We start from the raw sequence: 22,912 nt of genomic DNA, 5'->3' as shown, positions 1-22,912 counted from the left end.
GGCCATTCAAAATAGGAACAAACACATAAATCCATATTTTCTAAGATATTTTTCATGGTCATCCTCCATTTTTGTAAGGCGGATTGCACCAAAGACCTATTATATTCTTGCTGGGAAGAAAGATGCTTTGAGTTATTTAAGTTTTCAGGTTCATTTAAAAATGACTTTCACTAAAGTCAGATACTCCCAGGCTTGAAGGTAAAGCACAAATAAAATTAATCACCTGCCTGCAATAAGTGCAGAAAGAACACATAGAAATCCCCTTTCACATCAAAATCGAAAAAAAATCTTAAATCTAATTCTGGACAACCAGAAGAGACCTGATGAGAGCTGGACCAGCCAGACACCAGACGAGAGCTGTTGCCGGTTCTGAGTTTGTCTTTCCAAGCCCCTGCCCCAAAGCCTGGGTTTAGCTTTGGCAGAGCTGTGTTCAGCAGCTCTGGGCCCACAATGGCAGAGATGTGTTTGGAGCTGGCTCACATCCCTTCAGCACCATCCCCTGCCTGCACGGTGACAGCTGCTGCTCCCAAATCATCTTTGTGGCCATTTGTAGCACAAGCCCAGCCCAGCTGCAGGTGAGCCCCAGGAGGGGAAGGAAGGATTGGTTTGGAAGCTCCTGGGTGCCCTCAGGGGGGCTGGCCTGGAGCCATCCCCACCTTGCCAGCAGGGCAGGAGCGGTGCCCGGTGTGCCCCAGGGGTGGGGAAGGGCTGGGGGGCAGCTGGGCTGGGGCGGGGGCAGCTGGGCAGGGCAGAGCTCTCCAACTGCCCTGGATGTGGAACTGGAGCCCAGCAACTGCCAGAACGGCCGATGGAGCCCTGGCAGGTGAGTGGGGAAGGGGCAGCTCCCCCTGTGCCGGGCCCAGAGGGGGCCTGGGGGGGCCTGGGATGTCCCATAGGGAATGGATCTCTTTGGGAACACCAGGGCATTCCCAGGGGGCTGTTCTGGAGCTGGTGGCAGCTTTGGTGCTGGCCCTGGGGACAGGCCATGCCAGGGAAATGAGGCTGCCATGCCAGGGAATTGGGCTGCTGGCCATGCCAGAAATGGGGCTGCTGGCCATGCCAGGGAACTGGGGCTGCTGGCCATGCCAGGGCTGCTGGCCATGCCAGGGCTGCTGGCCATGCCAGGGAACTGGGGTTGCCATGCCAGGGAAATGGGGCTGCTGGCCATGCCAGGGCTGCTGGCCATGCCAGGGAATTGGGCTGCTGGCCATGCCAGAAATGGGGCTGCTGGCCATGCCAGGGAAATGGGGCTGCTGGCCATGCCAGGGAACTGGGGCTGCCATGCCAGGGAAATGGGGCTGCTGGCCATGCCAGGGAACTGAGACTCCTGGCCATGCCAGACCTGGGGCCGCTGGCCATGCCAGGGCACACCCACATCTCCCATCCCTGCAGGCACTAAGGAGGGAGCAGCTTTTCCCTGCATTCCCAGCACCCCAGTTCACAGCCCAGCCCCAGCACTGCCCCGACACCGCCATGGGTTTCTCCCAGTCCCCTCCCAGATGATTCCTTGTGGCCCGGAGGAGCCACAGGAGGAATCAGAGGGTGCTGGGGGGGCTGCAGCATTTCTGCTGCGGGAAAGGCTGTGAGAGATGGGACCCCTCTGCCTGAAGAAGGCTCAGGAGAAACCTCAGAGCTTCTGCCAGCCCCTGGAGGGACTCAGGGAGAGCTGGGGAGGGACTTCGGACAAGGACCTGCAGGGACAGCACAAGGGGGAATGGCCTCCAGCTGACAAAGGGCAGGGTTCAGCTGGATCTTGGGAAGAAATTCCTCCCTTTCCAGGGAGGAATGGTGAGGAGGGTGGGCTTGTTGCCCACAGCAAACAGAGGTTGCCCTGAAGTGTTCAAGGCCAGGCAGAAAGGGGCTCAGAACAACTTCCCTTCTGGTGTTCTCATCAAGTAAGGCCTCTTCCAGCAGGTTGTGTTTGTTCCGTTTTCAAAGGCCAGGGGTGAAAGGATTCCCAAGCAGGGGAGGAAGAGCCGAGCTGGAATTCCTGAGCTGGGATAGGCTGGGAAAACATTGAGGGAAAACAACGTCCTCAGGGACAGCCATGCAAACCTGAGTGTGCTCATCCCTGTGTTCTTCCAGGAGCTTGGACTGAGCCAGCAGTTCCCTTCCCAGATGTTTCTGCAACAGGAACCTTCCTCAAGAGCCCCTGAGGTGAGTCCAGCTGTGCTGAGCTGGCTCAGGACCCTTGTGAAATGGGAATTCCCTGAGGGGAGGAGAACTGCAGGAGCCCTGCAAGGGAGAAGCTGCTGGGCCATGGCTCTCCTGAGAGCCCCTGAGGGGGGTTCATTTCTCTGTGCCTGATTCCTGGATCCCCATTTCACCCCAAAAGAGACTTCTTTCCTCTGCTCCATCAGTTTAACAACATCTTTGGTGGTGAACATGAACAAATAGAACAAGAATCTGATCTCTGATGTGTTATTTAATTTCATTGTAATCACAGTAATACGTGTCCTAAGCACAAGCGAAGTGCTCAGAGTAGAAATAGATTTAATCTGTTTGAGCAGATTGTGAAATCGGTTCTCCATGAATGAACACCCATTCTTGTTGGGATCAGAAGAGGCACCTCAGATGGTACTTTGGAATAGGGCAGGACACCTGCCCTCCTCTTAGCAGGACAAAGCACAGAAGGAACATCAGATCTCTACTCCAGACTGTGAAAAGACATTTTTCCCCAGATACTTGCATTTTATTTAATTCTGTTTTCTTTTCTTCATCCAATTTAATTTAATAATATGTTCCAAACCTATTTATCCCAATGCATCCAGTAAAGTTAAAACAATGGAAGGCAACTAATTTCAAAATATTTCCCCTTGATGTCATTTTGTTTGGTGCTAAAATCCACAGTAAAGCATTGTCAGAAGTCACTTCTGGGAACAAAACAAAGCTCTCCTGGGGCATTTTGCAGAGGCAAGCTGTGACAAGCACAAGGGGGAACGGCTTTAAGCAGAAAGAGATTTAGATTGGACATAAGGAAGAAACTCTTGGCTGTGAGGGTGCCCAGAGCAGCTGTGGCTGCCCCTGGATCCCTGGCAGTGCCCAAGGCCAGGTGGGACAGGCTTGGAGCAGCCTGGGATAGCAGGAGGTGTCCCTGCCCATGGCAGGGGATGGAATGAGATGATCTTTGAGATCCATTCCAACCCAAACTATTCTGGGATTGGATTGGATTCTCTGAAATGACTCTAAATCCCACAATTCTCCCCTCACCTCCCACTCCCTCTCTTGTAGGTGTGGCAGGAGCCAAAAGAAGCCCAAGAACGACCCCAGGGCGGCGCAGACAGAGCGAGCCGTAAGCGGAAAGCAGGAACCCATGGCAACGTGTCGGGGACAAAAGCAGAAACAGCAGCAGCAGAGAGCAGCACAGGGACATTGCCCAGCCCTCCACTTCTCATCCCTCTCTCCAGACTCTGGGAAATAGAAGCAGAGTTGATCTGCGCCGATGAGGTGGACACCGAGCTCGAGTCTGGCGAGCCAGTGGCGCCTGCAGTGCCACCAACAGTGCCACCAGCAAGGCCACCAGCGGTGCCACCAGCAGCAGGGCCACCAGCAGGGCCAGCAGCAGCAGAGGCTCAGGCTCCTGCCCAAGGCCCTGGGGACAGCCGGTGGCACCGTGCTGGAGCAGGGCTGCGGGCGGCCCTGCGGGACGGCAGCGCTCGGTGCCGCCAGCGCGATTTCGCCGCGGCCGCTGCCAAGTTCTCCACGGCTCTGGAGGTATGGAGCTAAAGGGCTGAGAGCCCAGGGCAGCTGGGACCCCTGCAGCAAAGCCAGGGCACCCCCTGGGGCAGGAATGGCAAAGGGAACCAGGGGCACCAACCTGGAGTGCCCAGGGTTGGAGAGAAATGCTGAGATGTGATTTCGCCCGAAATCTGAGAATTGGGAGTTGGAAATAAACCACAGGAGGGGGGAAGTGTTGGGCTGAACCAAAGAATGTCAGGTAGTTTTGTGCTTTTCTGCAAGTTCTTAACTGTATTGATGTGTGGAGGATATTGAAATCCAACAGAGTGGAAAAAATGCTCCTTCTTTAATCTTAGCTCTATCAGCAACAAATGCCCTCTCAATAACTGGGGAGTTTTCACTCTGCCCTAGCTAATACTTTCTCTCCACCCTGACTCCAATACCTTCAGCTTCTTCAAACTCTGAGAAAGGGACTGCACTTTTTTTAGCACTGCTCTGCCAAACTTCATTCAAAAGCATTTGTCAAATATTAGGGCTTTCCAGTTCACAAGTCAATATCCTATTCCTTTTTTTTTCCTACAAAACTGAAGTAATTTTTTAAAGCCATAAATATTATAGCAGTCAGTGAGTAAAATGATAAAGTGTCATCCTTTTTAAGTGCTTTTTTGCCCCCTATATTCTGAAATGAGCTGTGGTAGGAACAGCACCACAGGTCACTTAAGAAGAAAGGAGGACTTGTCTCCTCCAGAGAGGAAAGGCTGGTGAACAGACATACCAGGAAAATGCATGAGGGAATTCATCCCTGGGATTGTGGACAGAGTGATTGGGACATCACAGAATTGCAGGGCTGGCCCTCCTCAGCAGCCCCTAAATCCAGCTCTCAAAAACCAAAAACACAGAGAATCCCTGAAAGACCCTTCTGTCCTCTGTATTGGCTTTTGTAATGCTGACTTTAGTTAAAGCCCAAGCCTGTTAGACCTCAGTTTTCTCCCCCCAAAGTGCTTCCACCCAGCAAGTGGTGTATTCTGATATTTGGAAATCATGGTTTTGTTTCATGTGCAGCTTTGCAGCAAAGGCTTTGCTCTAGAGGATCCCTTGAAGTCCTCCCCAGATGATATTTCCAGGCTCGCCAGTTGGATCGAGTCAAAGCTTGTCATCTGCTACTTAAAACTGGGGCAGCCTGGCCTTGCTCTGCATCACTCCCACAGGTAAGGGAAAACAAGGGTTGGATTCAGTGCTCACACTGAAATCCAAACTGAAACCAAGGCTAGGAATGAATGAGTGAGAGAAGAGGAATCAAGAGAACACACAGGTGGAGTTGATGTTTAAGTTGGACTAACAGCATCTCTTGAAGGGTCTGACACACAGACCAAGGTTCACCCATGCTGTACCTATGCCTTGTACAGAAAGTATTAAAACTATTAATTTTTAAAATATTAAAATTATTAGTATTTAAAACTATCTTAGGTTCACCTTGTGATACATTCCAGGTGCACAGTGCTTCAGGGAGATGGGCCAGACACCTGCTGCTCCTGTTTGGGCAGCTGGGGGTAAACAAGAACTTGTGCTGTGGCAGTTTTGCTTATGATACCTACACGCCAAAGGCAAGAGAGAATGATGCCAAAGGCAAGAGAGAATATTACCCCTGGAGCATTTTTTCTAGAGCAATACACAAACCCCTAATGAAATTGCATTTAGGATAAAACCACAATTTAAGTAATATTTTTAGTAATGTTTTCTTCACTGATCAAAGTTGGAGAGAGAGGGAGAGAAACCACAATGAAAAGAACCTTTAAGTAATAGTTTTAGTAATGTTTTCTTCATCAATCACAGCTGTAGAGAGAGGGAGAGGGAGGCAGAGACCGAGAGCTCACCTGACATTTGACATGTAGCACTGAGTTATAGAGCAGAAGTGCATTTGGAGCCTGCCTCAGGCACCACTTGATTCTTAGGAGCTTTAGTGGTGTAAAAAATGCCAGGCTAACCTTGTCCATGCCTGTTCTCTCCCCAAGGAGCATCATCCAGAACCCCTCTCACTTCTGCAACCACCTGCGCCAAGCCGCCTGCTTTCGGTGCCTGCACAGATACTCGGAGGCTGCCAGGTATTTCTGCTTCCAGAGAGCTCCCGTGCATCCCTTCCCACAGCTCCCAGCAGCCACACATCCTCCAGGCTTTGCCCAAATCCTTGCCTTGTGTGTGTGTGACCTCAGGGGCAGCAGAGCTCCAGTGCTCCCAGCTGCTGTAACGTGAAAAATTCCAATTGTGGCCCTAAATGACATCTGGGGCTGGCAGGGAGCTCAGGGAGCTAAAAATGTGTTTGCTGATGCTTGTCTAAAGGCTGGCAAGGACAAGTCCTGTGTAAGCTTTGGTATAAAGCTCACCTGGCGCTCTTTGAACAGGACCTCCTTCCAGCCTGGCTGCAGAGCCCCTTCCCTGTGTGAAAAACACCAATCACTTCTTTTTAAAATGTTAAAAGTTTAATAGTAATAAAATTAAGAGGAATAGTGGATTTGACTTTACAAACAAGATGTGGATCTGCTGGTAGATAAAACTAGTACTGGGAGATAAAAGAAACAACGTGAAGGATTCCAATGATGGATGAATGGAAAAAGGATATTTTGCTTTACAAATAAACTTTAGGTTTGCTGATAAATGAAATTAGACATTGAAGGATGAAAGAAACAATAGGGAAGAAAAATCTCTAAATTCAGTAAGAATTAAAAATTAAAAGGGAGGGTTATACATCAGAGAGAAATCTTTGGTATCAGGTGTTTTGGGAAGTCTGAACCTCTCAAGTACCTCAGCCAATGGGGAAAGAGAGAAGGGAAATTGGGATAAAAAGGAGGCTGCATCCTCCAAAAATTGGTGACATCCCAGGGAAATGCCCCACCGCCTCTCCCTTTATTGGAATAAAGCCAGAAAGGACTCCTCTGTCTCCTTTTTAGACATAAACCTCTGGTGTTTCTGGATTAATGTTCCTTAAAAAACGGTTATAAAAATAGCAAAACACATAAAAAAAACTAAATCACAATAGTGTATAGAATTGTGATGTAAAAATTTGGAATAAAAACTGCTGATGAGTAAAAATTGGAATAGAAACTGCTGAGAAAGCTGATGAGTGCCCCTATAAATACCTGTAACCATCAATTATTGGTGTGAAGTTGGAGGGAAAACTTCCCCCACCGTACCCAGCGCTGTATTGCTCATACTTCACCATATTAATTAATAAATTGATTGCTGCTTGAACATTGGCCTAGCCAAGCTCTCATTCAAACACTGTGTCCCCAGGAGCGCCATGGTGGCGCAGTGTCTGTACGTGCTGGCCGAGGGCGCGGCGCCGGACACCAGCGACCTCCTGCAGCTCTACTGGCAGGTGCGGCCCGGGGAGCCACGGCGGCGATGCTGCTCATTGAGCACAGAATGGTGCTTAATGTACACAGAATGGTGCTTAATGTACACAGAATGGTGCTCATTGAGCACAGAATGGTGCTTAATGTACACAGAATGGTGCTTATTGAACACACAATGCTGCTTATTGAGCACAGAATGGTGCTTAATGTACACACACTGCTGCTTATTGAGCACAGAATGGTGCTTATTGAACACAGAATGGTGCTTATTGAACACAGAATGGTGCTTATTGTACACAGAATGGTGCTTAATGTACACACAATGCTGCTTATTGAGCACAGAATGGTGCTTAATGTACACAGAATGGTGCTTATTGTACACAGAATGGTGCTTATTGAACACACACTGCTGCTTATTGAACACAGAATGGTGCTTATTGAGCACAGAATGGTGCTTAATGTACACAGAATGGTGCTTAATGTACACACACTGCTGCTTATTGAGCACAGAATGGTGCTTATTGAACACAGAATGGTGCTTAATGTACACACAATGCTGCTTATTGAACACAGAATGGTGCTTAATGTACACAGAATGGTGCTTAATGTACACAGACTGCTGCTTATTGAACACAGAATGGTGCTTAATGTACACAAACTGCTGCTTATAGTACACACAATGCTGTTTATTGTACACACAATGCTGCTTATTGTACACAAAATGCTGCTTATTGAACAGAGAATGCTGCTTATTGTACACACAATGGTGCTTATTGAACACAGAATGGTGCTTATTGAACACAGAATGGTGCTTAATGTACACACAATGCTGCTTATTGTACACACAAATGTGCTTATTGTACAACAGTGTGCTTATTGACAAGAATGGTGCTTAATTTTACACAAACTGTGTTTATTGTACACACAATGCTGCTTATTGTACACAAAATGCTGCTTATTGTACACACAACGTTTATTGTATATAAAATGCAGTTTAGTGTATACAAAATTGTTCTTATTGTATACCAACTGCAGTTTATTGTATACAAAATGCTATTTATTGTACACAAACTGTAGTTTATTGTATACAAAATGCTGCTTATTGTACACACAATGCTGCTTATTGTATACAAAATGCAGTTTTTATTGTGTGAAAACTGCAGTTTATTGTATATTAAATGCAGCTTATTGTACACAAAGTGCTGCTTACTGTATATAAACTGTTGTTTATTGAATACAAAATGATGCTTATTGTATACAAACTGCTGTTTATTGTATACAAAATGCTGCTTATTGTATATAGAGTTTATTGTATACAAAATGCAGTTTATTGTATACACAATGCTGCTTATTGTAAACAAAATGGAGTCTATTGCACACAAACTGCAGTCTATTGGATACAAACTGCAGTTTATTGTATGCAAAACGCAGCTTATTGTATACAAATTGCAGTTTATTTTATACAAAATGCCGTTTATTGTATGCAAAATGTTGCTTAATGTATAGAAAATGCCATTTATTGTATAAAAACTGCTGTTTATTGTATACATAATGCTGCTTTTTGTATGCAAAATAGAGTTTATTGTATACAAAATGCTGTTTATTGTACACTAAATGCCGTTTATTGTACACAAAATTTTGCTTATTGGATACAAACAGCAGTTTATTGTATACAAAATTAGGTTTATTGTATGCAAAATGCAGTTTATTGTATACAAAGTGCTGCTTATTGTATATAAACTGCAGTTTATTGTCTACAAAATGCCAGTTATTGTATACAAAATGCAGTTTATTGTATACAAACTACAGTTTATTGTATGCAAAATGCAGTTTATTGTATACAAACTGCAATTTATGGTATTTGAACTGCTGCTTATTGTATACAAAATGCAGTTTATTGTACACAAACTGCAGTTCATTATATATAAAATGCAGTTTATTGTATACAAAATGAAGTTTCTTTTGCAAAACTGCATTTTGTATATGCAGTTTATTGTATACAAAATGCAGTTTATTGTATACAAAATGCAGTTAAGTGTGTACCAAATGCCCTTTATTGTATACAAAATACAGTTTATTGTATACAAACTGCAGTTTATTGCATAGAAAATGCCATTTATTGTATACAAAATGCAGTTTATTGTATACAAAATGCTGTTTATTGTATACGAAATGCTGTATATTGTATACAAAATGAAGTTTCTTTTGCAAAAACACATTTTGTATATGCAATTTATTGCATACAAAATGCCATTTATTATATACAAAATGCATTTTATTGCATACAAAATGCTGTTTATTGTACACTAAATGCTGTTTATTGTATATGAAATGAAGTTTCTTTTGTAAAACTGCATTTTGTATATGCAGTTTATTGTATACAAAATGCCATTTATTGTATACCAAGTGCTGTTTATTGTATATAAACTGCAGTTTATTGTCTACACAATGCTGCTTGTTGTATACAAAATGCTGCTTATTGTATACAAACTGCAGTTTATTGTATACAAAATGCTGCTTATTGTATACAAACTGCTATTTGTTGTATACAAGACGGAGTTTATTGTATACAAAATGTTGTTTATTGTGTATAAAATGCTATTTATTGTATACAAACTACAGTTCATTATTGTATTCAAATTGCAGTTTACTGTATACAAACTGATATTTATTGCATACAAAACAGAGTTGATTGTGTACAAACTGCAGTTCATTGTATACAAAATGCAGTTTATTGAATACAAAATGAAGTTTCTTTTGCAAAACTGCATTTTGTATATGCTGTTTATTGTATGCAAAATGCAGTTTATTGTATACAAAATGCAGTTTATTGTATCCAAGAGGTCACAGCAGTCCAGGGTCGTGGGTGGCAGAGCCTGTGCCCACAGCTGTCAGCTCCAGCTGCACACAAGCCTGCAGACCCTTCAGTTTTGGTTGCATTGCATTATATATAAACTCTTCTTTGCTGAGCATCTTAGTACCTAACAAACAATCTATCCCTTTACTTTTACCTGTAACTCATCATAACTACTGTCATTACCATATTATGGTTAATACTATCCAATCACATGAGTTAGTAGGGTACAGTTTAAGCTTAAAGTTGCTTTTCAGTTTTCTTGCAGTGGAAAATTCTGAGACCTTTTTTCTACTTGCCCCACCAGCATGTTTGTTTGCCTGTGGTGCCTTTCTGCTTGGCAAAAATCTCCTTTTGTTTGTGCTCAGCTTATCCTTTGCTCTAAGTCACAAAACCTCTTCCCAACTCAACAGAACCTTGGCTTTCTTAGTTGTGCAGCAAGATTGGCTCAGCAAACCTCAATTTACACATCTGTTGCTCTTCTATATCAAAACTTGCTTCCATCTCTGTTCCATTCTCAGGTTCCACATTCAGAGATCATTCTGCCAAGCACACACATATCTGTGAGATTTTCCTGTTGAATTTTCATCCTTCCCAGCAGGGAGGGCGCCCAAGGATGGCTGAGCCCAACTCCTGCACAGGGCCATTCCCTGCACCTGAGCATGCTGTCCAACTGCTCCTTCCAAACCACTGAGTTGTTTAGTTTGGGTTTTTTTAAACAGCCTCTACCCAACATTAAATTTATAATTTCTCTCTGCCCTTTTTCAGGCTATGACTCAAGAAGCCCTCAGTGGAGAAGTCTCTTTTTCTGTTCTGTACACACCTTTTGAGAAAGAGGACAAGGCTGACAAGATAAAGGAGGCCACCAAAGCCTTTGCAGAGAAGCACCCAGATTATGTGCAGCACATATTTACAGGTGACAGCAGGTTTCAGCTGCCCTCAAGCACTGTGCCCTGTGTCTGTGCAGCTGAATTCAGAAGAGCTGGAGAGAATTGGAGAGTTTGGGCTGCTTGGCCTTCAGACACTTCCACAGCACTGTGGGGAGCTGGGTAGAAGATGCTTCATCTCAGGCATCAGCAAAATTGAAGCTGTTGATGCAAAAGGCTGCAGAGCCCTAAGATTCAAAGCCCAGTGAGGGCTGGATGTGTTGGTTTTGTTCTCTGAGTTTTAGGAAGGTTCCTGGAGACTATTTCACCCCTTAGACTTCTCATATTTTTCTCCACAATAGGAACTTCTCTTACAGTTGAAAAGAAATATGACAGTGGGAATTATTTTCCTTTCCCTGTGCAGATCCTCATGGAATTCACCTGTTGCCAGAGAAGGCTGAGTCTCATCCTGGCCAGCAGTACTTACTGACTCTGGGCTTCAGAAACAAAGAGATTGGGAAAACTGTGGAGAAGTTTGTAACTCAAAACCTGCCAGTCTTTCCAGGTGTGCCAAGTTGCTCAAGAACTGGTCTGGCTTGGGGGTGACCCCCAAAATCCTTCCTAAATGTGGGGGAAGGGGTGTCTCGGGACCCATTTCCAGCGCTGACAGCCCAGGCAGATCTTCCCATCCCCTTCACTCATCCCCCAGTTCACCCAACATCCTGCCAGATCCCCTACAAGATGGAGATGAATAATCACAGCCTCTGTGGCTCTGTGATTTCACTTCCTAGGACAGAAAACAACTTTCAGTCCCAGCATGGAGGAAGAAGCAGAAACATTTTGGCAGAACACTGGGAAAAGGATCATGGCAGCCATGGCTTTTATAGGAAGCTCCAAGATAAAGGTGAGGATCCCATTCCCTGCTGGATTGGGGTGTGTGGTGTCTGGGATGTGCTTTGGGGGTAATTCCTGCTGCCCCTGCTCCTGCAGTGTCCAGAAACGCTCTGTCAATTAGAACAGGGGTCTGCTGCGTTCAGACTCTTTTGAGAACGAGTCCAAATGAAAAGGACCTGACTGTGGTCCTTAACAGCGGCCACAGCTTCTCAAAGTCCCTCTGCATGCAATTTATCCCATCTTCATTGCCTGGGGGGGAGTTTGTGGGTCCCCAGGACGAGGGAAGAGATGAGAATCTTGACTCCATGTTTCAGAAGGCAGATTTATTAATATAATATAATATAATATAATATAATATAATATAATATAATATAATATAATATAATATAATATAATATAATATAATATAATATAATATAATGTTATATTAATACTGTATTACTATATTATACTATTATATTATAATTAATATAGTATTGTATAATTATAATCAATTATTAATATCATTAATATATTATTTTATTATTGTATTATAAATATATGATATATTAATATATTAATTATATATCATAATTAATATATTATATAATATGTTGATTATATATTATAATTAATACATTATAATATAGTGTAATTAACAATTATTTATATATTATATTAGTATTAATATAAAATATAATAATATATTACTATATAATAATTTAATATTATTATTAATATAGAAGAGTATAATATATATTGATTGTATGTAATAATTAATGTACGATACTATAATATATTAATATATTATATTATTTTATTATAGTATATTGTATTAAATATTATTAATATTCTTCTATGAAAAGAAAATTATATACTAAAACTATGCTAAAGAGCAAGGAGACATCAGAAGGCTAGAAAGGAAAGGAATAATAAAATCTTGTGACAGACCCAGAGAGTCTGACACAGCTGGCTGCCATTTGCCATTAATTATAAACAATTCACATGCGACCAATCAAAGATGCACTGTTGGTAAGCAACCTCCAAACCACATCCCACAGCCATCACATAGTTATTATTTACATTTCTTTTCTGAGGCTTCTCAGGAGAAAAACCCTAGCGAAAGGATTTTCATCAAACGTCAGTGACAATATCCCAGTGGCCTGAGGGAAGTGAGGTGGATGGAGGGCAGACAGCCCTGAGGAAACACAGCTGCTTCTCTGCAGGGCTTTCCTGAAGCCCTTTGCTCTTGGCTCTGGATGACCAAAACTATCCAATCACATCAGTTACTATGGTACAGTTGAAGCTTAAAGTTGCTTTTCAGTTTTCCTGCTCCTTCAGTTTTCAGCTCCTGATGTTCAGAGTCATAAAAGTGGTAGCTTTGGGAAAAGGGAGGATCTGTTCCTGCTGGGAGCATTCCCTTCAAAACCACAACTACAAACAGAGTGTGGCTTGGACACTGGAAACACAACCAAATCCTGGTCTTTCTGAAAGCCCCGGAAAACCTGCAATTTTAAAAAAATTTTTTATCCCCCCCCCCACTTCTCTCTTTGCTTTTGGAGGTGAGATTCTTCTACTGCAACTACTGCAGTCTCAAAAGAGTAACAGAAAGAGGAAAATCTTTGAAATCAGGCAGGTTTTGCACTGCCCATGACTCCCCTCCTCTGTAAATGAATTTGGAGCAACAGGAGCACACAGTTCCAGCAGAGATAAGCAGAGAGATTTGGTTTTCAGGACACAGGGAAAAGAAACTCATCCTGTCAGAGATGAGAGCAGAGTGCTGCTGTAAATTCCACTGCAGGAATTTGCACTGTTCCCACACAGCAGCATTTCCTATCAGCTCTACACCTCCCCTCTGACATTCAAATATTCTTGCTGAAACCCAAGTGCACTCCCAGAAAACCCAGGTGAAATCCCAGCACCCCGTAGGGCAGCAGCCTTTACTGTATCCAAACATCAGTTTATTGTATACAAAATGCTGTTTATTGTATACAAAGTGCAAATTTAGGCAAGGGGTGCCCTGGTGCCACCTCCAGAGCAGCAAGGGCAGGGAACTGGGCTGAACTGGGCTGAACTGGGCTGAACTGGGGGCCTGTGGGCTCATAACCAGCCCCAGGGATTGCTGTGAGAGCTGCCAGGGAGAGCAGGAAAGCCCCAGGAGAGAAAAGAGAGTCACTGGGTAGGAAAAAACAGCTGCCAGGTCCATGTCCATTGTCAGGGGAAACATATTCCCTTTCCCCTCGGTTTTCAGAGCATTCAGGGATCCCAGCAAGATGGAACCTCTGCCCCAAGGAGCAGAGGGCAGTCAGTGCCAGTTCTGCCTGGGAGCCAGAGCTGCTCTGCTGCTGGGCACTGACCTCTCTGTATGGCCCTGACTGAGACTGGGCCACTTCTGTTTCTTTTTAAGTATTCCACAATTGTCTCCAAGCTGCAAACACGATTCCATCTTATTTCCATCACACCTAAGCTAAATTAAAAATGGCCAAACTTCAGCTACAGACTCAAGACTTATAACTTACTTGGAGAGGAAAAAATAATATCTTTGGGGTTTAAAAGAACAAACATTTCTTTCTGCTGCTCTCTTCCTCATCTGCAATCCAGCTTCTTGCTCTGCTCAGGCTGGTTCTGACCAAACCAGCTCAGTGCCAAAGCCAAGCTGACCAAACCATGGCAACACTTCAGAGAAGTCAATTCTGCCCCCTTTGTTTTGCAGCCACGCAGCCTCAAGTTCATTACATTATTTACACACACATGGATCTGGCTAAGCTGGGAAAGCTGGAACATGCTTCAATTGTGCCACGTTCCTGGCTGCCTGGTGGCCAGAGACCACCCCTGCAGGCTTCAGTTCCTCCAGGGTCTGTCTTTCAAACCATGGGTTGGCACCCAAACCACGAGCTGAGGTTGGAAAAGCCACCCAGGAAAGTCAGGCAATGTTCAATGGAGGGGCTGATGGAAAAGCCAATTCCAAAGGAGAAAACTGTTTGTGTTTGTTATCTGCTGTCTCCCCTTCCCATCCATCATGACACCTTTATTTTCCCAGCCCTTGCTGCCTCTCTGGAGCCTGTCCCAGCAGCAGGGCCGAGAGGTGCTGAGAGCAGGAGCAGCACAAACACTGAGGAGAAGCCTGGAGGCCCAGGACCCCGAGGGGATCAGGGTGCTCCCTGTGCCTCTCCTCTCACCTCCTCTCCTTCCCTGGCCCCACAGGACGAGCGTGGCCCCTGTGCCCGGGCCATTGAGCAGTTCCACCATGCCAGCCTGCTCAGCCACCTGCAGAGAGGGGAGGAGCAGGCCCAGGTGATGGCCCAGGCCATGGCTGAGCTGGCCACTGCTCCCTACCTGCAGAGAATCTCCCAGGAGGATGACGAGCTGGTAGGTTTTGATTTCCAACACTTGTTTTGGAGGCTGGGAGACAGAGCAGGAAGGGCCAGGGCAGAGTTCTGTACTTCCACCCTTGTGGGAAATGGATTTGTAGAGAATTCTTGAAGTTTGATAGAAGGTTTACATAGAAAAATTAGAATAAAGGTTTTTAAAATGCCTCTCAGTTGCCCCATCTTTGGGTCAGAAAAGAGTTTAATCCAACACGCCCTGTGCTCTGGAAGTCCTTTATCCAATGTGGGGATCTAAAAGAGTTCTCAAATCCTCCTTCAGTGCTTTGACAGAGGAGGAGCTGATCTGGTGACAGAACCACCAGGACTCACCTGTCAATACCTATTGAAAATCCCTTTTCTGCCCCAAAACCTCCCCAGATCAGTCTGGAAAAATGATTGCAATGATTCAGCTCTTGCTGCCTTGACACCTCTGACCTCAGAAGGCACCTGCAGCAAACCAGCCTGAATCAGGGGAGGGGGAAAGGAGGGAAAACTGATTTTCTGTGCTGGGTCCCAGCCCCACAAGCTCCTGCCTCAGAACAAACCTGCCTGCCTGCTCCTGGTCAGGATTGCTGCAGAGGTGCCCCAGGTTGGTGGAGAATCCCTGGGGCTGCTGAGAAGCACAGCCTGGGCCCTGCCCCAGCCCAGCTCCACATTCAGCACTGGGAGGATTGCTGCAGCCAAAAGTGATGGTGTCCAAGGGGGCTGGGGAGAAAAGAGGAGGGGGAAACATCTCCTGCTTGTGTGCAGCAGTGGGCAGCTGGTGCCTCTCCTTCTCCCCTGAGGGGACACCTCTGGCTGAGCCCTGTGCCTCGAGCACACCCCAGGAATGCTGACACCTACAGTGCTAGGAGATCTTCATTCCTTGTGTGAAACACTTGTGAAGAGACTCCAAAAACTTGTGTTTGCAATCCCTTTAACTCAACCCAGCATTTTGGAAGAGAATTGTTTGGAGTGCAGCAATAGCACAGCTCTCAAGTACCAGTTTTCCCCAGTTTGTTCCTAAACACTGATGTGTGATGGTGTTCAGAGGGGTTTTAGGATGAGGGAAGAGACGAGGATCTGACTTTATGTTTCAGAAGGCTTGATTTATTATTTCATTATATATACTACATTAAAACTATACTAAAAGAATAGAAGAAAAGGTTCCATCAGAAGGCAAGCTAAGAATAGAATAGCAAAGAATGATAACAAAGGCTTGTGGCTCGGCTCTCTGTGCGAGCCAGCTCACTTGGATTGGCCATTAATTACAAACATCCAACATGGCCCAACCAAAGATCCACCTGTTGCATTCCACAGCAGCAGATAATCAATGTTTACATTTTGTTCCTGAGGCCTCTCAGCTTCTCAGGAGGAAAAATCGTAAGGAAAGGATTTTTCATAAAAGTTGTCTGCAACACTGATGCTAAGGGCAGCACACCCTGGACCCAACCCTTGTCTCTCTGTCTCTGAATTAAGAGTATCTGAACATTTTCCAGGGGTTGGGAAGGGTGCAGGGTGCCAGGACTGCCCTGGAAGGGGACTGTGGGGAGGCAACAATAAATTATTTTAGACCCACAAGGATGCAAGGACTGCAGCAAAGATGAGTTTGCCATGCTCACCGTGTGCAAGATGAGTCACAAAATCATCAGAGTGCCAAGGATTTGAATTAGGGTTTAATTTGTGTATTCAGAGAAATGATTTCTCAGTGAATTCCACACTGACTGATTGTATCTTGGTGCCACAGCTGCAGTCACTGATGGCAGATGCCATGGACATCCTGGCAGGAAAAACTGGAGAGCGTGTGTGGACCAAAATACAGAAGGTAACAGCAAAGGTCAGGAGAGCAGCTCGCTCCTTGGGCAGGAAACATCCCTGAGTCTGCTCTGTTCAAATGGCAGAAAAGAGAGGAGGTGCCCGGGAGGTGTCTGTGGGGCCTGTGAGGCTCTGGCTGCATCCTTGCTGTGCAAGCAACAGTGCAGCTGATGTGCTGCACCAGAAACTGCAGTGATGGCAGCAGCTGACGTGCCAGAGCAGCTCCAACTCGGGGAACCCACATTTATTCTATAATAAATAGAATTTATTCTGTTCTATAAATATGGAAAGCACAGGCAGACCATGCCAAAGCACGGCTCCAGGCAGGAACATCATTCCCACACAAAGTTCCAGGCAGGAACATCATTCCCACACAAAGTTCCAGGCAGGAACATCATTCCCACACAAAGTTCCAGGCAGGAACATCATTCCTGCACAAAGTTCCAGGCAGGAACATCATTCCCACACAAAGTTCCAGGCAGGAACATCATTCCCACACAAAGTTCCAGGCAGGAACATCATTCCCACACAAAGTTCCAGGCAGGAACATCATTCCCACACAAAGTTCCATGCGGGAACATCATTCCATCATTGCTCTGCTGCTGCCTGCTGGCATCCCCAGCAGCACAGACACTGTCCAGAGCTGCTGTAAATCCTGCTGCTGCTCTGGTGTCCTGTTTGGGTTGGAACCCAGGGCACTGGGAATATTTGTCTGCCTGTCCTGACAAGTCCTGACCCTCAAGGGAACACTTTTAACCTTCATCCAGGGAGAAAGCTTCCAAGAGTTGGGATGAATTGGAATCTACAAGTGTGAGAAATAGATAACAGTATAGTTTATCACAGGGTGAAAAACTTGGAGTTTTGGGTTTTTAATATGGAGGTGGATAGAAGACAAGATAGAGGATTTGGGGCATTGTCTAATCTCCTTCTTGTTCTTTATCTACTCCATTTTCTGCAGTTGGGAACACAAAGTGATTGTTTAGAAAGAACCTCAATACAGATGTTGTGTGAACAGAAAAATAATTAGCTATTAGTAAAAAAGTAGAAATAAAGTACATTCTAAGAGTTAATTGGACAAAATAGCTTTAAAAGACCTTAAATCTGTGTGTCCTGTGACTTCTGGTGCCTTCTCTTTGTACACTAAATCTGAGATGTAGGTGAGGTACCAAACCTTTGATGAGAAAAAAATAAACAACAACCTCAAGACCAAAAAACCCAAAGTCCTGTCCATCCCTCATTCCTGGCACAGAACTTTTTAGGGGTCTCCCCATCCAGGGCATCCACAAAGGAAGTTTCTGGTGCCCTGTGTGAGGATTGAAATCACAACCTTCAGATTATGAGACTGACTCCTAAAAGACTCACCCCACATCCCACCCAGCACCTGGGATCTGTTTTCCTGCCTCTTTCTGCCATTTGTGCTAAGGTAGACACCAGCACTGCCTCCAGAATAGAACAGGCACTTTTAATGGGCAGGAAAGTCGTGCAGACACTTTAATTTGGTCTCTGGCTGAAGAGCCCTGCAGGCTCAGTGGTTGTGGTTAGCAGAGCCAAGCCCTGCACTGGGCCCTGCCCTATGGGATCAGCCTTCCCCAGCCTCCCCATCTCGGGAGGTTGCAGTTTATTGCAGCCCTGAGACACGTGAAAAGTCTCTGTTTTGGTCCACACGTTCGATGAATGAGTCAGAGCTCTTCAGTTCTCAGCCTCAGAGTTGTTTATTGTATCTTATCTATAAAATTTTTTCTCCTGCCCTGCCAAGGTCTGTCCAGCAGGACAATTCCAGGCACACTGACTGCCTCTGGGGCAGTGTTATCTCTGTATACTAAAACCTACGTACAATGTTTAGAATTACTTTCCAATACCTATCACCTATGTTAGACAGTGAGCTTCTACTCTAAACCAATCCAAAAGTGCCAACATCACAGCAGAAGATGGAGATAGAGAAGAAGAAGAAAGGCTGGACACACCCAAGTCCCTCCATCTTGTCCCCAAAACCCCTATTCTAAAACCCCCAAAATCTACTTTTTCTAGTGATAATTTTATTATTACACTATTTAAACTTCTGTGGCTTTCAGGTCTTCATACAAAGCAGGTAATTTGCTCCGCGAGTCATAATCAAACCCACAGGTGTTCTGGGCTGTGTGCCAGGGGCTCTGAGCCCCCTCTCAGGGGTTCTGGCAACTCCAGACACCCAGAGGGATGTCCTGAGTTCCGACACCCCCAAATGCTTTTGGCTGGTCCATGATTTCCCAGGCTTTTATCTCAACTTCTCCAAACCCAGGCTGCCACCAGGAGTCCTCTCTCTAATCCTCTGCATGTTTCTAAGCTGAGCACATCACAGCAGAGCCAACCCACAAGGCTGAGAGCCCCAAGCTCCCCCTGCTCCTGTGCCAGCGATCTCTTGGCAGCACAGGAACCAAAGTTTGACCAGCACAGCACAAAACTCCTTCCCATGGCATCATCCACGGTGCCACGTGCATCCCATCCCCTGAACTCCATGGGCAGGAGGAGGAGAAAACAAAGCTTCTCTCCCAGACTCTCTGTGCCCTCAGCACCCCAGGGCAGCAGATGGAAGTGTGAATAAACTTTCCTGCTTGCCTCTCTCAGAAACATCCCCCACCATACACAAGCAGGCACGAATCATGCATCTGTAGCACTGTAATATGTTGCTACGTGCCTGTGTAACTGTGTATTTTATATATTTTATATTTTATGTTGTAATGTGCCTGTAACTGTAGATTTTCATGAGTTTAGAATCATAGAATCACAGAATGGTTTGGGTTGGAAGGGACCTTCAAGATAATTTAGTTCCAACTCCCTGCCATGAGCAGGGACTCCTTTCACTATCCCAGGTTGCTCCAAGCTTGGTCCAGCCTGGCCTTCGATGCTTCCAGGGATCCAGGGGCAGCCACAGCCAAAAACATCAATTCAAAACCACCAAAACTCAAAAACACCAACCCAAAACCACCAAAACTCAAAAACACCAACCCAAAAATACACCTCTCCCCCTCCACTGACCCAAACCCGAGTTTTTGGCACAGCTCCAGTCCCAGCCAGGGCTGAGGACACCTCAGGGACAGCCCAGGGTCAATACAAGAGGAAGCCACGCCTGGATTAATTCCCAGTCCTTTCTGTGGAAGAGGTTTTGCAGCCATTTCTCTGAGCTAGAGAGCAGTTTGATGGGAGGATCCAGGTTTATCCCTGAATTTCCTACCAAGGTTGTGGACATAGAAACCAAGAAAGAAAAAAGAAGGATAAATAAGAGAAACATGCAACTCTCTATTCCAATAAGAAGTTTGTCTCTTCTGACCAATGAGTAAACTTAGGAATTTTTTAAGAATGTATAAAAAGCATGCATGCTAGAATAAAAACTGGCTTTGAAGCCTTCTGAAAATGGAGTGTGTTGTTTGTATTGTCTCCATCTCAGCTACCACACCTTTCCTCTGTGCTGTGCCTGACGAAGCCACACTCCACCCAATGCCTGTCAGCTCAGCAGGGCAGGATTTTTAATTTAAAATTATTTCAGCTTAAAATACAATGGGCAGATGGAGTCTTTAGATTCTTCCATGGTGTGAATCTTGAGTAGAGCTCTGTTCCACAGCAAAGAAGGAAGTGAATCCAAACAGAAATGGAGAAAACAAAAATAATGACAAAGTCAGGCACCAACCAGCTGTGCAAGCGGAGTCTTTGTGTATTTTGGTTTCTAATGATTATTAGTTTGGAAATAAATTTATTGCAGCAGCTTTATAGTTTTTATGGAGGGGAATGGACTTGCTTGTGACCGCATTTCTCTCTAACTGCAGGTGGCACTGATTGAGGAGTTCCTGAGGGAAGGAGAAGAGCATTTCTTAAAGACCTCACGCGTGCAAATCCCTGGAATGGAAAACATCAACTGGACTCCAAGGAGGCAGAAATACCTGAGACTGGAAAACACAAACATGTTCATTCCCAACCCACGAAGCCTGGCCACAGGGCCAAAGAAAAGACGCATAGTTTTTGCAAAAAGTTGATTTTGTAGGTATTTTGTAGCTATTGATACAAGTTTGATAGATGTTAATCTTATTTTGCATTGCGTTAACTTGAAGTTGTATTAATTTAAATTTAAGTTGTAGTCAATTGTATTTAACTATGTACATTTAACTTGTACTAGTTTAAATGTAAGTGTATTAAGTAGTATTTATTTGCATTAACTTCAAGTTGTACGAATTTAAATTCAGATTGCATTCATTTGTATTTACTTGTAGTAATTTTAAGTCGAATTTAAACTTATATTGCATTAAACTGTATTTAACTGTATAAACTTAAGTTGTATCCTTTTAAATTTAAGTGATATTAAATAGTATTTACCTGCATTAACTTTAAATTGTACCAATTTAAATTCAGATTGCATTCATTTGTGTTTACTTGTATTAAAGCTGTATGAATTTCAACTTGTATTAAACTGTATTTGGCTGTATAAATTTAAGTTGTATTACCTTAAATGCTATTGAACAATATATAGTTGCATTAACTTTAGGTTGTATGAATTCAAAATATGAATAGTATATATGTATAAATTCTATTAAATTTTATTTAATTGCATAAAACTAAGTTGTATCAGTTTAAATTTAAATTATGTTAAATAGTATTTACTTGCATTAACTTTAAGTTACATGAAATAAGGCTTACATTGTATTGAACTAGATTTACTTATATTAATTTTAAGTTGTATGAATTTCAATTTAAATTGTATTTCATGTTGAAGTTATAAACTTCTAAGCTGTATCTGTTTAAATGTCAGTTGTAGTAAATGGTACTTAATGGTATAAAATGTGAGTTGTATAAATTTCAATTTAAATTTTATTCAGTTGTGTTAAATTTTACTACGCTGTATTTAATGTAACATTGCCAGCAACACCAGCCCTCTGCTCTGGGCATGTCCTGTGTCCAAACTCTGTCACATCCTGCTGGCCATCCTGCTGGCCATCCTGCTGGACATCCAGCTGTCTGTCCTGCTGGACATTCCCCTGGCCATCCTGCTGGACATCCTGCTGGCCATCCCCCTGGCCATTCTCCTGGCTGTCCTGCTGGTCATCCTGCTGGCCATTCAGCTGTCTGTCCTGCTGTCAGTCCTGCTGTCTGTCCTGCTGGCCATTCTGCTGAACATCCTGCTGACTATCCTGCCATCTGTCCTACTGGACATTCCCCTGGCCATCCTGGCCATCCTTCTGGACTTCCTGCTGGTCATTCTGCTGTCTGTCCTGCTGGTCATCCAGCTGGCATCCCCCTGCCCATCCTGCTGGATGTCCTGCTGGACATCCTGCTGGCCATCCTCAAGGCCATCCTCCAGGCCATCCTGCTGGACATCCTGCTGAATGTCCTGCTAAATGTCCTGCTGAATGTCCTCTGGACATCCTGTTGGCCATTCTGCTGGATGTCCTGCTGGCTGTCCTGCTGGCCATCCTCCTGGCCATCCTTCTGGATTTCCTGCTGGCCATCCTGCTGGTCATTCTGCTGGTCATTCTGCTGTCTGTCCTGATGGGCATCCTCCTGGACATTCTGCTGGCCACTCTGCTGGATGTCCTGCTGGCCATTCTGCTGGTCATCCTTCTGTCTGTCCTGTTGACCATCCTGCTGGCCATCCTCCTGGTCATCCTGCTGGCCAATGTGCTGGACATTCTGCTGGCCATCCAGCTGTCTATCCTGCTAGATGTCCTGCTGGCCATCCTCCTGGCCATCCTGCTGGATGTCCTGCTGGACGTCCTCCTGGTCATCCTGTTGGCCATCCTCCTGGCCATTCTCCTGGTCATCCTGCTGGCCATCCTTGAGGCCATCCTCCAGGCCATTCTCCTAGCCATCCTGCTGGATGTCCTGCTGGTCACCCTACTGGCCATCCTGCTGGCCATCCTCCTGGATGTCCTGCTGGACATACCCCTGGCCATCCTGCTGGACATCCTGCTGAATGTCCTGCTGGACATCCCATCCTGCTGGACATTGTGCTGGACATCCTGCTGGCCTGAGCATGGCCCGAGCAGCTCCAGACACAGGGACACAACAGGAGGGGAACAGGAGAAGGAGAAAGAAAAGAGAAAGAGAGCGAAAGAGAGAAAGAGAAAGAGAAAGAGAAAGAGAAAGAGAAAGAGAAAGAGAAAG

General features: G+C 44.9%; 1 protein-coding gene across 1 annotated transcript; it reads left to right on the top strand.

Moving 5' to 3' along the window:
- The first annotated feature begins 1,785 nt into the window (after nucleotides 1–1,785).
- Nucleotides 1,786–20,790, top strand: SPATA16 (spermatogenesis associated 16). The gene is given in 13 exon segments (XM_064737744.1): nucleotides 1,786–1,831; nucleotides 1,834–1,899; nucleotides 2,081–2,157; nucleotides 3,241–3,714; nucleotides 4,741–4,886; nucleotides 5,691–5,780; nucleotides 6,967–7,051; nucleotides 10,651–10,798; nucleotides 11,173–11,313; nucleotides 11,540–11,652; nucleotides 14,826–14,990; nucleotides 16,716–16,793; nucleotides 20,584–20,790. Coding segments are annotated over 13 exon segments (1,836 nt in total).
- Nucleotides 20,791–22,912: the final 2,122 nt, after the last annotated feature.

Source organism: Zonotrichia leucophrys, unplaced genomic scaffold, assembly GCF_028769735.1.
Source record: "Zonotrichia leucophrys gambelii isolate GWCS_2022_RI unplaced genomic scaffold, RI_Zleu_2.0 Scaffold_103_156682, whole genome shotgun sequence".
Classification (NCBI taxonomy): Eukaryota; Metazoa; Chordata; class Aves; order Passeriformes; family Passerellidae; genus Zonotrichia; species Zonotrichia leucophrys.
Note: the sequence above shows the minus strand (reverse complement) of the source record. Positions and strands in the feature narration are given on the sequence as shown.